The sequence below is a fragment of the Drosophila biarmipes genome, chromosome 3L (genome assembly GCF_025231255.1).
Source record: "Drosophila biarmipes strain raj3 chromosome 3L, RU_DBia_V1.1, whole genome shotgun sequence".
Classification (NCBI taxonomy): Eukaryota; Metazoa; Arthropoda; class Insecta; order Diptera; family Drosophilidae; genus Drosophila; species Drosophila biarmipes.
In genome coordinates, this window is record NC_066613.1 from 20005485 (window position 1) to 20022261 (window position 16777).

Consider the following 16777-nt stretch of genomic DNA (forward strand, 5'->3'; position numbering starts at 1 on the left):
ACAATATTGTTTTAACCCACAGACTTTGGACATTTATGTGGAGATGTCGCGGAGGGATGAGATGATTGCCAAGCTAACCGATTCTCTGCAACAATCGCTGACTGTGCGTGAAAAACTGCAAGCGGATTCAGATCGTATGGGCAGTGAGGTGCAGAATTTGCGACGCCAACTTCAGGAGACAATCGAGGCAGTCAAACGTTCCAGTGCCGTTTGGCCGGAACAGGAATGTAATCCCGGCCAGCGTTTGTCAGAGATCTCCATGGATCTGATCAGCGAAAGTGATGACGATTTGGATCGTCACTTTCTCACGGACAACGAGGAACGTGGGTCGCGAAGCTCCAAGGAAAGACAACTGCCGCACTTACAGACCAACGAAGAGTTGGGTCTGCAGGCCACAAATCCAGAGTGGACACCAGCATTTAGCAAGCAGATCGAGCAGTTCCACACCTACTTGCTGCCACACGAGCAGCGCATCTTTCTGATGGTTCAGCGCAAGTTCGATGACTATTTGAACCAGCAGATTGCCCAGTGTCGTGATCTGAGCGCCCAGGAGCTGAAGATTGCACGCGATCAGTGGGAGAGCGAGAAGCAGAGTAGCGAACAGATGCAGCAGGCAGCCCATGCCAAGCAAATGGAGGAGCTGCGCAAGTACTTTGAGCACAAGTGTGCCGATCTGGAGAAGCAGTTCTCGGATGACGTCTTCTCGCATAAGTCGCAGCACCAAGCTGGGGACAGCTCCTCGGAGTGCTCTGAGGTGGATCAGCTGCCCGAGGAGTCGGCATCAGCGGTGGCCTCAAAGGAACCTTCGCCCCGCAAACGAAAGCGAGCAGAGCTGCTGCTAAGTCCTAGTCATAGGCAGATGACTCCTTGTGGATTGGACTCCCTGGGAGAGACCACAGGACAGGCAGGCAAAGATGTAAGCCAGGATTTTAACCTAATTTTGCATTTTTTTTAAGCAGAGATTGTTTTCATATATTAATTTGTAAAAAATCGTAATGAGTCTGAAAATGGTTTATAAATATTATTTTAAAGTGAATCATAATGTAATCATGTAATTATTTCCATTAGTTGTAAATATTGTAATTATCAATAGCCGTTTCTTTGTTCAATACTTTTCGCTCTCTTAAGATTTAGCATCGATTTAATTAATTAGATTTATATTTTGCTAGTGCGCCATGTATTCATATGTTGTATTACTCTTTTCTAGAATTCTGTGGACATCTCCGACCTGAAGTTATTTTACCAAACTCATATCAAGGAGCTAAAACGGGCTCAGGAGGATCAGGTGCGCAAGCTGAGCGACCGCATAAAGTTCTACGAACGCCGTCAGGGTGACGATGACTACAAGGTGTGTATCAACCTCTTTAAATCTAGAATCATTACTATCAGCTTGTTTTGACTAACTGAGCTAACTGCATGTCCATTCTTGTTTTTCTCTCCGTATTTTATAACCCAATAAATCGAACTAAACCAATTGTAACTACCTGCAATCAACACCCGTATGCAAAAACTAACCCAGCCCGCAACCGAATCGCCCACTCCTACCTGCCCGGAAAAGGGTCCCGAGGAGGGACTCGCGAACACCTCCCTGATCATCATCGATGAGGACGAGCTGAACTTCAATAACGAATCGCAGGTGATCCAGCGGATCATCGAGGAGTATGAAAAGAGGTTGCAGGAGCAACTGGCTTTGGCTCGCCAGGACATAGCCACTGAGTTGGAGCAGCAGATTCAGGTGAGCTGACAGGTGCACCCTGGCATGTGGCATGGCTTTTCTCTTTCCAACTCATAGCATGTTTTTGTGGCTCAAATGATACGACATACCATTTAATTTAAATTAATATTGACAAATAGTTTATTTGTACCACCTGTAATTTTTATTTTGTTTTGGAAACATTTATTCTCCGATTTATTGGGAATCATAGTATCAAAAGCTGCATAATTAAGCATTCTTTTAATGCCTTAAGTAAACGTAGTTTGCGTGATTCACTTTAATGATTTGCCTGATCTTAAAGCATCTCCTTGCTAAAATCTCTCGGCGAGCATAAATTATTTTTAAACGCGCTGCACGCAGCTCACATGAAAAAAACGTGCGAAATTTGTCAAGCAGCCAAATTTGCAAGTGAAAGCAAGAGCAGAAAATGAAAGGGGGCTAAGAACAGAGCAACATGAAGATCATGCTGCCACAAGCGTGTGCCAAAAGAACTCTCAACTCACTTCGAATTATGTAGCATTAAATCGGTGTGCACTTTGATACCTGGGCATGCCTCTATTTATACCCGGCAGTCAGTGATCCCCTCGAATCGTTGACAGATGCCCCAATCCTTTCCAGCAGCCGCATCGTTGCCCACTTCCTCACCAAATATGGTGGCCACGTGTCATCCGATGGACGGGATAAATACAGAAGACCTCCCCTTTGGTGGCGCTCTACCGAGACACCTTTTGTTGTTCTTCTGTACGACACCAAAATAAATCCATCGAAGGTCAAAGACGGCTGGATTTGCCTTTGTGTTGACAGTGAATATTGGCTAAAGGTCATTTTGATCGGGGGAATAAATATATTCCGAGATAAGATCGTTGGAAAACTACTGTGTTTATGAAGGGTTTTAGAGATAACATGTAGAGTAGGGATAATAGATTGCTAAATTTAGAAAAAACTATTAATATCTATCAGGAATATCATTGTTACAAAAATGTTGCATTTATTATAATAATATTATTGTGTATTCAACACCGTATATGAATCCAATATATATATTATCCATAATCTTATATTCTCTTATCTGCTGTATGTTTACGCATTATTAAAATACCGAAAACTCACATCAGTCTGGTACAAAACCCTACCACTGTTCACCAACAATTTCCCGGCCCACTTATGCTGTCAGAAAATAGTTTTTTATATGTATCATGTGGGGGCTCTGTGCCGATCGTTCTGTTTGCCAACAGCAAATTTCGCAGACATTCTGTGGTCTATATGACAATGCAAAGATAGATATATATAGAGTTAACCAAGAGCGCGCCAAATTCGCGTCCTGCTGTCAAAGCAAAATGTTTTATTTACTTCACACCAATCTAATGAAGTCATCGAATGGAGCTCATAAAGTCAAAGCAGGAAGTGTGGCTCAGATGGGGATTAATGAAGAGGGAAAAGTGGAGCAGAAACACCCCCGCAAACGAAAGAGTGATTCTACCTAACTTCAAAATTAACGCCCATAAATTTGAATTAACACGCACAGCGAAAGAGAGGCAAGGCAAGCAGTAAACTTCTTGCAAGGGTCTCTACGGATTTCTACCGGTTTCTGGCAGGGCAAGGGGAGAAGTGACCTGAAAACCCCTCAAAAACTAATGTGTGCCTCTGTCTGCCTAAATTTTCAAAACTAACGCTTGTAAAATTTAAATTAATTACAACACGCACAGTTAAAGAAAGGGAAAGCAAGCAGTACAGCGAACTGCTTGCAGCGGTCTCTACGGATCTCCGCCGATCTCTCGCACTCTCTCCGTCCATTTCCTTTATAATGGGCTGTGTGTTTGGGGTGGCGTTCAGTCTTTTCCGTGACTTCAATGCGTGCGTACGTCTCTGTTTACCGGATCCAATTCATTCATCCGAATAAAATACAATCTCACTATCCGAGAGTGGGAGAGAATTCTACGTAGAGATTCTACAGATCTTCGCGATCTTCAAGTGGTTCTTGTGAAGAGCAAAATAGGCAAATCATTGCCAAAAAGCGGAAAATAATTATACATACAAACAACTGAATTAAGTGGTTTTATTGTGTCCATAAATTGGAAATTTGTGCTCGTGCCTGGATTCAAATCTAACGGTTTTTGGTGTGTCGAGATATTGATGAAAGTGAGAGGAAACTGCGTATCTAAAAGAGGAACTTCAAAAGTAAGCAAAAGGAAATGACTAAACAAACTACACTTTTTAGAGTCCATCACTCAAAAAGTCTCCCAAAAAACACACAGACCAAGTAAACAAACAGTCTGCACTTTGTCAAAGACTTGTCTTTCTCCCAATCGACTTGAAAAGTCGTTGCCCTTTCTCCCCAAAAATAAGGAAATTAAAACCGAAGAATTCCCATTTCCAGTCGCAATCGGTCCATGAGGAGTTTATTTTTGTTCAAGGCGCAAAATTTTCGGTTTCTCTTGGAATCTTTATTTGGGTTATATTTAGTCAACTTCCCGGGGCCCCAAGAAAACGGTTGAGAGTCCTCAAACTTAGGTATTGATTTGGGGTCTCTAAACTAAGATTATGGCATGGCATATTATGGGATGGCATATTATGAAATATGCTTTAAAGAAATCTACAGTTATTTATTAAATCTCATTTGCTGAACATTATTTGTAATTAAAAAGAATTTTATAGCATAAACTCGCAAGTCTTATTTGACATGATTGAAATTATTATCAATTCGAAAAGGTATTTTTTTAGAAATCCTTAAAATATTAGAGAATTTAAATATGAAAAGTTCTGAAAAGGTTCTCGAACGTCACTTCATGGTCTCTAGAAACCTGTAAAGATTCATGTAAATCAGCCAACTGGCTGGGCTAAGTGAATTTTAATTGTAAAGTTGAGGGCCAAGGACCGCCCCCAAAATTAAGCAATCAAGGAAATCAATTAGCCCTGCCCTTTATAAAGCAATTTCGAACGGGTATTACATTAATCAGAGTTTGAACTTGCAACATGAATTACGACCGAATTCGGCCAGTGCGTTACCTGACGGGAATTCTGGAATGGTGGCGTCTGTGGCCCAAGAAGGGATCGATTCCTCGGCCGAATTGGACCAACTGGCGGGGATATCTTCTGCACATTCCCTTCACCATGCTTTTTATGGTGCTTTTGTGGGTGGAGGCCATGATGAGCAGGGATATACATCATACAGCCGATGTCCTGCTGATCGGCCTGACCACCACAGCTTTGGGGGCCAAAATGCTGAACAACTGGAAATATGCCCATGTGGCCCAGGGGATTTTGAACGAATGGAGCACCTCGGATCTGTTTGAGTTGAAGAGCAAACAGGAAGTGGACATGTGGAAGTTCGAGCACCGCAGATACAGCCGCGTCTTCATTTTCTACGTGATGTGCAGTGCCGGTGTGATACCCTTCATTGTGATCCAACCGCTGTTCGATATTCCCAATCGGTTGCCCTTTTGGATGTGGATACCCTTCGATTGGCATCAGCCGAATCTGTTTTGGTATCCCTTCATTTATGAGGCCATCACCATTCCCATTGTCTGCATTTGCAACATAACCATGGATGGTGTTAATTGGTATATGATGCTGCACCTATCGCTCTGCTTGCGAATGTTGGGTCAGCGATTGAGTAGCCTTCGGCATGACGATAGGAAGCTAAGGGAGAAGTTCCTGGAACTGGTGCATGTGCATCGCAGGCTAAAAAGACAGGCTCTGGACATTGAGGACTTTATTTCGAAGAGCACTTTCACCCAAATTCTGGTCAGTTCCTTGATTATTTGCTTCACCATATACAGTATGCAGATGGTCAGTATAAAATTGGGAATTTCTAATGGGTTATAACAGTGTCACCTCCTAAATAGAGTCCCGTCATGCAGGATCTACCAGGATTTGCTGCCATGATCCAGTACTTACTGGCCATGATCATGCAAATTATGCTGCCCAGCATTTATGGTAATGCTGTCATCGATTCTGCAAATATGTTGACCGATTGTATGTATAATTCCGATTGGCCGGATATGAATCCTCGGATCCGCCGACTCATCCTTATGTTTATGGTCTACCTAAATCGACCCATGACCTTAAAAGCCGGTGGCTTTTTTCATGTTGGCTTGCCTCTGTTTACCAAGGTTGTAGAGCTTGTATTCTGAGATTCCCTTTGTACGACATCCCTATTTTTTAGACCATGAACCAAGCCTACAGCCTGCTGGCCTTGCTGCTCAACATGAACCAATAGGAAGGGAGTTGTACTCTATGAAACACTTCGCTTTCTATTTTGGATTAGCCCAAAGATTTCGCAGCTCGTTTGGAGATTTATTGCCGCGTCTTGTTATGCAAAGTTCTAAAAATATATTGTAGCATTGCACGAAATACACGTATTCCTATATATACTATATGTTGAGTGCACATGAAATGTAGAATTGCAAGTGACGAAAATAAAATTCAGATTTTACTTACACATTGATTTGCGGGGAAAGAAAGCTTTGACTGTGGCAAAACGTGCTGTTTCCAAATAAACATTGGGATACAAAGGAAATGCGTTTCAGAATTCCCTAAATCGATCTGAAATCAACTCAAAGTATTGTTATTCTTGAAAAAATACTTAACAAAATCTTAAAAAATCATTTAAAATTCGGGTTCCAAATTGTTTTTATTTTATTTTTACAATTCAATACTGATTGTAGAATCTGTATCGCACTGTTTGCCTGCGCAAAGGCCCCAAGTAATTATTGGAAAATATTGAAAACAAAGAAAACTCACAATCTGCCGGGATCGCGACCCTTTAGTATGAAATCGAGAGAACGCTTGGGAGAGGTAGAGCAGAAACCGCAGAGATAAGACAACTTGGTGGTGATAATCCATTGAATTGCTTTTAAATCGTCATCTTTAAGCTACACTTAATTGTATTTAATGCGATTTTATGTTTACTCCATGTGTGAGGGTGTGTAGCCTCATCCAAAAATAAAACCCCAACTCCACCCACTCCCCTTTTTTTTTCTTTTTTTCCCGCTTGAGTTGGGGAGCATTTTTATTAAGATTTATGTATCTGGCTCTGTTTCCGTCTGTGCCACCCTCAAGGGACTCGACACACTCGGATGTATCTCCGCCTTTGGATGATCCACATCACTTCCCATCTATATCATGTAAATATTTTGACTCGAAACCATAAATGTTTATACTCTGGTGAAAGGCGGGAAAAGTTTCTTTCGAAAGCTTGATCTGTCGCCGATTTTTCCAAGCAATATGCAGCCGAATGTTGCAACAGCTTTTCACACATTGGCCATAAACAAAAGTTTTTAATCCATGTAAACAATTTGCATTTCCAGAATTTGTTGTCGGAGAATACCGTCGACGATCAGCACTGGCCCAAGGAGCTGATCTTGCTGCGCGAGAAGTTTACGGCCAAGAGTCAACTGGAGATCACTCAGCTGAATATTAAACATGCCGACGAGGTGAGTGCCCGGTGGCTAGGGATTGTATTCACTACCCATTGAATATAGAATGCATTCATTATTGGATATAGGTTGTATTTATTATCCAATGGATGTAGATTACTTTATAAAATCAATGTAAATATATAATAACCTCGTTTTTTGACCCCCCCGCAGATGTCGCGCATGAAACTGGAATACGAAAAGCAGCTGAATCGGAAGAACAAGCGGCACCTCACCTTCGATGCCACCCGTGACCTGGAGCAGGCGATCTGCGAGCGTGATGGATTGAGGGAGCTGTCCAAGAGCTTCCGCAGCGTGCTCTGCCGGCTGGCCAAGTGTGTGGCCAACTGTGAGGAGGATCTGAATAACACGCTCTCCGAGGAGGTGCAACGCCTTCTGTTCCACAGTCGCAGTCAGGATGGTGGCGACGACCTGGAGGTCACCCTCAGCGGCTCCCTGAACAACACAAAGCAAATGCTTAGAGTGCCGGATGTGCACAGTTTGCTGGAAGTTGTGGAGGATCCCAGTTTGGTGCAGTTCATCGACAGCAAGAGCAACGAAGAGCCAAGTGAGGACTTCGATTTGAATGATTGCCTGGAGCGCTTAAAGTCGGAAGCCTCCTACCTGTTGCATTTGTCGGAGGATTTGCACAAGCAGCGACCACATGATGAGTCCTCGGAGCACCTGGACGAGCCGGAGAAGCAGGAGCAAGAGCTCTGCTGCGAGGCGGAGGATGGCCTGAAGACCACAGTGGCGGCTCAGCAGCAAGTCCTGTCAAAATTCCTGCGCACCAACTCTCTGAATGATCAGCAAATGGGCGTGGCCAGTCAGCGGAAGAACAGCAATCCGGAGGCGGGAAAAACACATACCTCGCTGCCTCCAGATCTTCAGCAGCATGCGGGCAATGCCTCGGAACTCTCCTTCCAGCTGGTGCAGCTCAAGAATCGCCTGATTAAGTCGGAGGCGGATCGCCAGAACTTACAGCAGCAACTCAGTCACACTATAGATCGCAATGCAGAGTTGGGACAGGAGTTGCAGGCCCTTAGGGATCAGCTTTCCCAGCTGAACTCCCTCAATCACACGGACTACAACGAGGGCTATGGCCTGGGACCCATGAAGAGTCTGCAGGATCAGGGATTGGATCAATCATCGGCTAGTTTTCTGGCCCTCCAGGAGCGTGCGCGTCACTTGTTGTCATCTTCTCCTGTGAAGGAAGTACCTTCTAGGGATCAGGCGAATTCCACTGTTACCCTATTGCAAATGATCGAAGACTTTTGCCGCGAGGGCGACAAGGTGGTGGAGAGTGGCAAGAAGGATCGCGAGGATCTGCAGTCCCAGGTGAGTTTGGCAACGATTTCCCAAAGAATCATCCTTCCCTTTTAAGTTTTCCCCCCAACCCTTTTTACTTTGAGTGCTAAACGCATGACCCTACATAAATTCGAGTAGTCTGTAAGCCAGGTTATTTATGAAATGACCACCCTTTCGATACCCTCTCCTTTGACCTGTAACCACACACAAACACAGATCGATACCGCTGACAAGCAGCTGAAGGATACCAGGCGATTCCTGGAGGATCAGGCCGCCGAGCGCGAGCAAGAGCGCGACGAGTTCCACCGCGAAATCGAGCGGCTGAAGGCTCAGTTGCGCGACAAAGAGAAGGAGCACAGCTCCTATGCCAATGCCTCCGAGGAGGTGAGTCCCGTCCACGGTTCCTATCTACGATCTACGATCTCTGGGTTCTAGATCTTGATCTTGATTTTGGTCTTGGTTTGACTTTCGTTTTGCGTTTTTGCCTGGGTTCACAAAGTCTTTGCGTCTCTATCTCTTCATAGCTCTCTATTTGTATTCTTTCTTTCCTTTGGTTATTATTACTCCATAGCTTTAGTTTTGGTTATAAGTTTCGGTTATAGGCACATACATATTTAAGTATACCTAGCATGTGGCCCTCCTTTTTACTAACTGACACAATTCCGCATATTACCCAAATATTAACACAAAATTCTGGAAGCCATTGATATAATTTCCCCGAAGAGTTTACCAAATCGCATGGGGCACCTGTTGGGCGTAATTCAATTGTAAATCCCCCTGGGGGGCTATTCAACGGAGTCAAGGGCAGCATTTATACTTATAAATGCCAGAGCTTTTGTAAGCATGTGCCGACGTATTAATAGACCCCAAGATACAGGCACTCAAGAGTGTGCGAGTCGGAGTCTTTCAGTATGATTCCATTTAGCCAATCCTCCTCAAGTTGAAGATCTCTGGGGGGTTGGGAATTATTTCAATGTCGGCTGATGTGTGCACGTTGTTTCGAAATTGTCTATGAAGCCTTGTTACAAAATATTGTAAATAATTTATGTGCTTAAAATTAAGATTGATTTCTTTGCTCTGGTATGGATTTTTTTAAATATTGAATGTGATTATAAGGTTGGAAATTGTTTTTATTCAGTTAGCTTTCAATGGTTTCCGAAAAGTTTTTAATATTAAGTTATATTATCATTATTTTTATTTAATTCATGGGTTTTTTGATTACGCATCTTAATTGATATTGCAAATAAGTAATATTTTGATTATTGATTCGATTTATGCTTAATTAAAGACGTGGCGTTTTTTTTGTATTTAACTAAAAGTCTTTTTGGTCAAGGTTCTTAATTAACATTTACCTCATTTTTGAGTTTTTTAAGTGTATTTATTAATTATATCCACATGATCTGCCCAAAACCCTCAATGTTTTTTGTCCTAATCAAACTGAATAATATATTTGTAACTCTTTGCATGCACCCAATAAACCAAACCGCAATTAAAATTAAAAACCTAAAACTGCACCTGTTTACTTTCCCCACTGCGTGCACCCTCAAATAAAAATAGTTGAAGCTAGCGAAGCGAAAGCATGTAAGTTTGTCACTAATCCGGAAATCGCACCCGCACACTCTCCGCCTCATTGCTCCATAAATGCCTAACCATTTTGTATAAACCCTACTAATACACTTCATATTTCTATACAGTATGCACAGCTGGAGGGTCAGTTTAGAGAGGTTACCCAGCAGCTCAGCGAGTCGAATGCCAAGCGGGATAAGTTCGAGGTGGAGCTGAAGGCCTCGATTGACAAGATCTTTGTGCTGCGCGAGATCATCTCGGAACTGGAGACTCAGGTCCAGACCAAGGCACTCAACGAAGAAGTTTTGGGCGAGAAGGCCAAGCAATTGGAGGAGTATGTGAGTCTGCAGATGAGAGACAACGATGCACTGCAGCAGGAGGTGAACAGCTTGAAGACAAACATTGGAGAGAGCTACCAGTCGCGCATCCGCTTGCTGGAGGAGAAGCTGCAGCAGGGAAGACCATCCGCGGAACAGGGCTTGGTTTTGAGTCAGGTGGCGGAGAAGCTTCTAGACATTGAGACCACGTTGGAACAGAAGACCAAGATCCTGGAATCGCTGCACAACTCCAACACGGCCTCCAACTCGGGCAGCCTGAGTGTGACCGAAGATGTCTCCATTCATGGCAGTAAGGAGCCCACGGCAGCGGGCTCACCCTCGCATCCATCGCTCACTGTGGAAGGTGTCCAGCGGGTCACCGAGAAGCTGGACCGGCACACGCGCGTCGAGGAGGCGGCCATCAAGCGGATTCGGGACCTGGAGATGCAGGTCCATCAAATGCGAGCCGGCTATGTGGTGAGTACTTAGAAGAAAACTAAGTAAAATCTTAAAAAGGTATAAGTGTTAAAAAACTTGGTCATGGCTATTGAGGTTGTCCAAATTTAATTTGCATAATTTTATTTTATCAGCCGAACTAATTTTTTAACACATGAGATATACATTTTTGAAATGCTTTTACAACTATTAAGCTTTGTTGGGCAAAATGATTCGAAAAATGTCGTTACCCACGTAGAACTTATTTCCAGAGGTCTTAAGGAGAAACACTTGGGAGAAGTTGAGCGGTAGAGTACCTTCCCACTTAAAAGATCCAATCACTTGAATAAGAACTCCGCCATCAGGTGTGGGCTGTGAATCCACGGAAGATATCTGCCGTTCGATCTTCTTAAAGTCCACACTTTTTAGTTTTTCAAGAATCTTCTTAGTTCCCTTGAGCTGATATCCGTCTAAGGTCATCAATGAATCGGTCTCGCTATAGAATTTTGATAAATTCTTATGATTTGTTTGATCATCAAACGAACTGTAGTATTCTTCAACGAAACTCTTTGCAATAGCCTCGAACTGGGGATTCATTTTGACGGCAGCGTCCAGCTCTTTTTAATAGCCAAAGATTTCTTATAAATAAAATATATAACTGAAGTTGATGTGGCTATGTTTGTATGTTGTGGCTGTTTAAGTTATATTGATAGAATGAAGTATTTCTACTTGCTTACTTTACATCCAATCTGTTTTCTGGCTAAGATTTCCTCTCTAACCGTTTAGGATAATTTAATTTTTATTTCTTTTGAATTTAAAGTATTTGCAAAGTCATTTTCAAACGGGCATGGTTTGTGTGCCTGCTTAGGCGCGCTCCATCCGATACACACACCGATTTCGAACTCGAATCTGTTATGCACGTGTCTTTGCTAAATCGTTAAATTCAAATTTCGACCGTTGATCGCAAAGTATATTTAGCTGCTTTCTCTCTTTTGTTTTTCCACACTCACGCAACTCAGCGTCCCGAAGAATTTTCGTATGATAAAGCCTCTTAGTTTTCTCGATCGAAAGCATCTCTTAGTTGCCTTCAGAATGGCAATGTGAACGGTTGAATCGGGAGAAATGTTCGCCTAAATATAAATAATTTTGGATCGCAAACTATACACTTATATATAATTTTTTTGAAATTAATCTTATAATTCGGTTGCAAGTAGCGGAAGTTGGTGAAATGTTTCAGGGTCCAAAGATTCCGCTGCGAGTGAGTTTTTCAGTTGGAGCTTTTAATATCCGATCAAGGTTTCCCAGTGCCACAATTGATGTGCCGTAGCGAATGTTTATTTATTTTGATGAATTCTGCTGAAGGCAATCATAATACAAATAAATATATAATTTAATTTGTTGTGCCGCCAGTTGTCAGAATGTTTTTTCATGCATTCACTGTGGACTTTCAGTGCGATTGTTCTGGTTGAGATATGGGATTTATGGCAGAAAGTTTTGGGAATTTGGCACACGCTGTCACATAAATATATCGCTCCCTATTCCTTTTTTCAAATGCCCAGTTTGTTCCACTTCAAAAATAGATGCATATGTGGTGCCCCCGCCCTCTTTTTATGGCACTTAAAAAATCGAATGTAAAACAAATCATTTGGCGCCTTCGGCACCTGCCACATTTCCATCACCCACCTTTTGTCACTCCGGAATCTTCCATAACAAAGAAAGAAAAAAAAACAGAAGCCCAGATTGTTTACAAAATGCATTCTCGCACTGAGACCCAATTGAAGCACTAATATGCGGTAATGCCTCCATAAATATCTTTATGCTGTGGCACGCATCCCGCTGAGTTGTTTGGAAAAAGGGGAGATTGAATGGCTGAAAAGGGGCTGCAGATTGCTGGCCGAGCTGCATTCATACCCGCATGAATATAAATGGATCAAACCGAGTAAACAACAGCAAAGAGATGCAAGTACAAAGGCAAAGATACAGAGAACAGTGGGGGAATTTCTAACTAGCAAGTTGCATTTTAAAGTGCGTTTCTTATCCCCTTTCAATCTGTATTAAATGTATTTTAATAAAAATTATGGGGAATAAATTAGGAATAAATAACTTGAGCTTACTCTCTTCTAATTTTTAATTTTTGTATTTCCAAATTTCTAAAAATTATCATTTTGCGCTAAGCTTTTAATTCTGATTCATAAAACAAACGAGACTTGTCATTCAAATAAGAGCAAATTTGTTTGAGGTTTGATAAGAAAATAGCGAAATATACTCATATCATTTCCCCTTTTGAGTTTTATAAGAAAATGCACTGTTGTTTTAATTTTCTGTTATAAAAACCACGGTGCAGAGAGATAAGATACATATATTCACTTTAATTGAAGTTGGAAAGGGTTAATGCAGATGGAGCCAACGGTCAAATGGTCGGCCATTGACTCACCCACGCACATCAGGAAAAATGAATTTACAACCAGAAAAACCCACTTGACCAAGTAGAATCCTCGAATTATAGAATAAATAATCTTTAATCTAATATTTAATTTTATTAATTTACCTAAAATATCTTTTCTTCTCATTAAATAGGAGCTGCAACATGAGCGGGACTCGCTGCAGGGCCGAATGGATGAGCAGACGCAGCGGATATCGACACTACAGAATCGCCTGGAGGAGCAGCGCCAGAGGGCGGAGCAACTGCATCGTGCCGGCACCTCCGACTTGAATACCCGAGTCCATGAACTCCAGGGTGAGGTCCACAATCTCAGCGAGCAACTGGGTGCGCGGGACAAACAGATGGCCACCCTGCGGCAGCAGCTGCAGCGCAGCAAGGAGGAGATCATGCGACTGGAGGCGGAAGTCACAGTGCGCACCCAGCCAGACCGCAGTCTGGTGGATAAACTGCAGGCCGAAGTGCAGCAGAAGGGGGCAGAGATCGCCAAGCTGAAGGACAAGATACGCACGGAGATGATCAACCGCCTGGCCATACCGGATCTAATGGAGACCATGCTGGCGGACAAGAACGATGAGATTGATCACCTGCGCGATCAGCTGGAGGCCAAGGAGAAGGAGCTACAGGTTGCGCATCAGGATGGCAGCCTCATCTCATCCCCGGCAGGAGCAGCAGGCAAGCAGGAATGTAGCGGTGGCAAGTTGAGTGCCCGTACACTTAGCGACATCGGATCGATTACTGAGTTCCCCGAGCCGGATGTGGATCGTCGAGCAGCCATGCGAAGCATCAGCGCTCCCCTCCAGATGAGCGATGGTGCGGGCGGCTTCCTGCACCAGACAATGGTAAGGATATGAGGATTACCCCTAACTAAAGTGCCTGATTTTGTATTTTTTCCTTAAAAACCACTTCTTATACTTAAAATTGTATATTACAGGAAACCTCCAAGGAGGCGGTGGCCAACTTAACGCACAAGCGCACCGACGACCTGAGCGGTTTCATGGCCCCCTATCCCGTCAACACCTTCGAGCATCCCCACTACTTCCAGGCCCTGGGAGTGACTGCCCAGAGTAGCGATGGCCTCACACCTGGTCTGGTGCCCAGGCAGATCAACTTCTCCAACCTTACAGAGGATTCAAAGTTGAAGGCGTCCAGTGTGCTGATGCGTACACCGGAGATGCCCAGACCCCAGACTCCACCCGAAGTCCAGCAACTGCGTCTGAAGCTATCCAATTTGGAAACGGAAAAGCAGCAAAAGCAGAATGAATTGGAGGACAAATTGCAGGATCTGCAAAAGGAACTGCAGCAGGAGAAGGAGAAACTGAGTCGTCAGGCCCAAAGTCTAAAAAGCCACGAGGAGAGTGAAGTCAAATACAGGCTTCGCATTGAGTCCCTGGAGTCCAAGATCCTGGAGACAGCTGCTCAGGCAGCTAGCGACCGAGAGAGTCTCCGCAAGGAACTGAACTGCATTAGTGCTGCCCATGAGCAGTGCGAAGATGCAGCTGCTGCTCGTAAGAGGGAGCTGGAAACTCTCAACAGCGAAATCAAGAAAAAGGCTGATCAGCTACAGGCTGCCCTCAGGCGTACAGGAGATCTGGAACTGCAGGTTCTAACCCTAGAGCGAGAATTGGAGCGCTTGAAGAACAGTGAGAATAGCTCGAAGCAGTATTCCGTGGACGAGATTGCCCAGCAGGTGGAGAAAGAACTAAACTACTCCGCCCAGCTGGATTCCAATATCCTGAAAGCCATCGAAAGCGAGGAGGAGAACAATCTGGACAAGAAGAAACAAAAGGGAGTGCAAACGGAGGAGGAGACCTTGCCGGGTACAGGCAATGGAACCGACGATGAGAACTTCACTGGCGAGCGGGAGCTGCTCAATCAATTGGAAGCCCTTCGTGCTCAATTGGCAGTGGAGCGTGAGCAATGTGAAGCATTGAGCAAGGAACTTCTCGGGGAGAAGCAGCACTCGCAGGACATTCAAGAGCAGGATGTGATCATCATAGAGGCCATGAGGAAACGTCTGGAGACTGCTCTGGATGCGGAGGACGAGCTCCACAAGCAGTTGGATCAGGAACGGGAACGCTGTGAGCGTCTGCAAACCCAGTTGACTTCCTTGCAGCGAGCGGAGAGTCGAAGGAACAGTTCTTTGCTGCTCAAGTCCCCTGGTGACTCACCCAGGAAATCCCCAAGAGCTGATTTTGAATCCGAACTCGGAGATCGTCTGCGCAGTGAAATTAAAATGCTGGCTGCTCAGAATGAAAGGGAACGGGAGAGATCAGCGGATGCTCAGCGGAGCAGCGAGCGGGAACGTCAGCGATACGAGAAGGAGCTGCAGGAGCGAGTTGCCTACTGCGAACGTCTCAAGCAGGAGATGGAGAAGTTGGCCCGCGATAAGGATTCCGCTGAATCAGAGTTAGAGCATTTCAACGAACGCCTGACCCTGCAAGCCGGCGAGATTGAGAGCTTGGAAGCCAGGCTAGTCACTCTCCAGGAGGCGGAGACGCGTAGGGCCAACACACGCACACGCCAGCACCAGGAGAACGTGAAACTTCAGGCCGAGATCCATGAACTCAAATCCAAACTGTTAAGCGCAGAGGCAGCCAGGGATTGCCTTGATCAAAAGGTCACGCAACTCCGCTTCGATGTGAGTCGCTCCAGTCAAAGGGAAGCTAAACTAGCTGAAGCCTTGGCCCAGGCCAACGATCGTTTGGCCCACAGCACCGATGACAATGTGCCGGCACAGTTTCTGCAGAAGATGAAGGAGATCAACACGTTGCTGGCGGAGAATACCCAGGAGAACCGGCAGATGGCCGAGACCGTCCAGTTTTTGGTGGGCGAGCGCATTGCCCTGCAGAAGAAGTGCGAGGAGTTGGGTGGCGCCGGCAACACCAATGTCACCGAGCTGGAGGAGCGCTGCCGTCAGCTGATCGGTCGCTATTTGCGAGTGGAGTCGCATCGCAAGGCGCTGGTCTACCAGAAGAGGTATCTAAAGCTCACTTTGGAGGGCTACCAGGCCAGCGAGCAGTTGGCACTGCAGAACCTGCGAGGTGGACAGCCCATCCAGCGAAATATCAAAAAGAAGTTCAAGTAAGTTCTCGGAATTATTGTAAATTAAAATATAGATTTTAATGTTCCTTTCCTTTTAGGACTGTGGCCCTGGCAATCATTGCCATCCAGCGAATCAAATACATTGGACGCATTTGGCATACGGGCAAGCGCATTGTGAGCAAGTCGGTCTTCACAATAACCCAGCAGAGGTGAGATTCGTTAAGGTTCATCTCTCAAACAATTTGCTGTACATAGAAGCCTTGCCATAATCCTCATTCTCTTCTTAAAGCTCTAAGATGCCCCTAGTGACCGTCAATATGAAAGTTAAGCTAAGGCAGGGCGATTCAGCCAAGAAATAGAGGCCACAAGGTCTGGGTTCCCAAGTAAAAGCACATTAGAGTATCAAATAGAAGTAGTTTCAGCTGGGTAATTCACTTTTGTTCGCGGGAAAAGGCTCACTATAATATATTTACTATTCCCTGCAATCTTTACTTTCTATATTAAATCATGCTATCAAATAATTACAACAAGGCAC

At 44.3% G+C, this 16777-nt stretch overlaps 2 protein-coding genes across 9 annotated transcripts in view; both read left to right on the plus strand.

Annotated features, from left to right (window-relative positions):
- Positions 1-16777, plus strand: part of LOC108034899 (pericentrin) — a 28869-nt gene that overhangs the window by 10991 nt on the left and 1101 nt on the right. For 3 of the 7 annotated variants that reach the window (XM_050886750.1, XM_017110116.2, XM_017110117.3), the window contains exons 3-12: positions 23-916; positions 1208-1348; positions 1520-1735; positions 7024-7149; positions 7306-8469; positions 8656-8823; positions 10134-10799; positions 13335-14039; positions 14132-16281; positions 16341-16451. In XM_050886750.1, coding sequence (XP_050742707.1) covers positions 23-916; positions 1208-1348; positions 1520-1735; positions 7024-7149; positions 7306-8469; positions 8656-8823; positions 10134-10799; positions 13335-14039; positions 14132-16281; positions 16341-16451 — 6341 coding nt within the window. Of the gene's footprint in view, positions 1-22; positions 917-1207; positions 1349-1519; positions 1736-3565; positions 3893-7023; positions 7150-7305; positions 8470-8655; positions 8824-10133; positions 10800-13334; positions 14040-14131; positions 16282-16340; positions 16452-16777 lie in introns of those variants that run through there. The other 4 variants (XM_017110119.2, XM_017110121.3, XM_017110122.3 and 1 more) reach the window with 4 other exon arrangements.
- On the plus strand, positions 4688-5933 carry LOC108034901 (putative odorant receptor 71a). Of its 2 annotated transcripts, none has more exons than XM_017110127.1 (3): positions 4688-5503; positions 5560-5826; positions 5880-5933. In XM_017110127.1, exons 1-3 carry the CDS (start codon positions 4688-4690, stop codon positions 5931-5933), a joined length of 1137 nt encoding a protein of 378 aa, XP_016965616.1. The 2 variants fall into 2 exon arrangements, with proteins under 2 accessions (XP_016965616.1, XP_016965617.1); XM_017110128.1 differs by having other exon boundaries at positions 4688-5458.

Coding starts and splice junctions, on each gene's coding strand:
- LOC108034901 (XM_017110127.1), top strand. CDS start 4,688: ATGAATTACGACCGAATTCGGCCAGTGCGTTACCTGACGGGAATTCTG. Junction 5,504..5,559: donor CCATATACAGTATGCAGATG/GTCAGTATAAAA, acceptor CCTCCTAAATAG/AGTCCCGTCATGCAGGATCT. Junction 5,827..5,879: donor GCTTGCCTCTGTTTACCAAG/GTTGTAGAGCTT, acceptor CCTATTTTTTAG/ACCATGAACCAAGCCTACAG.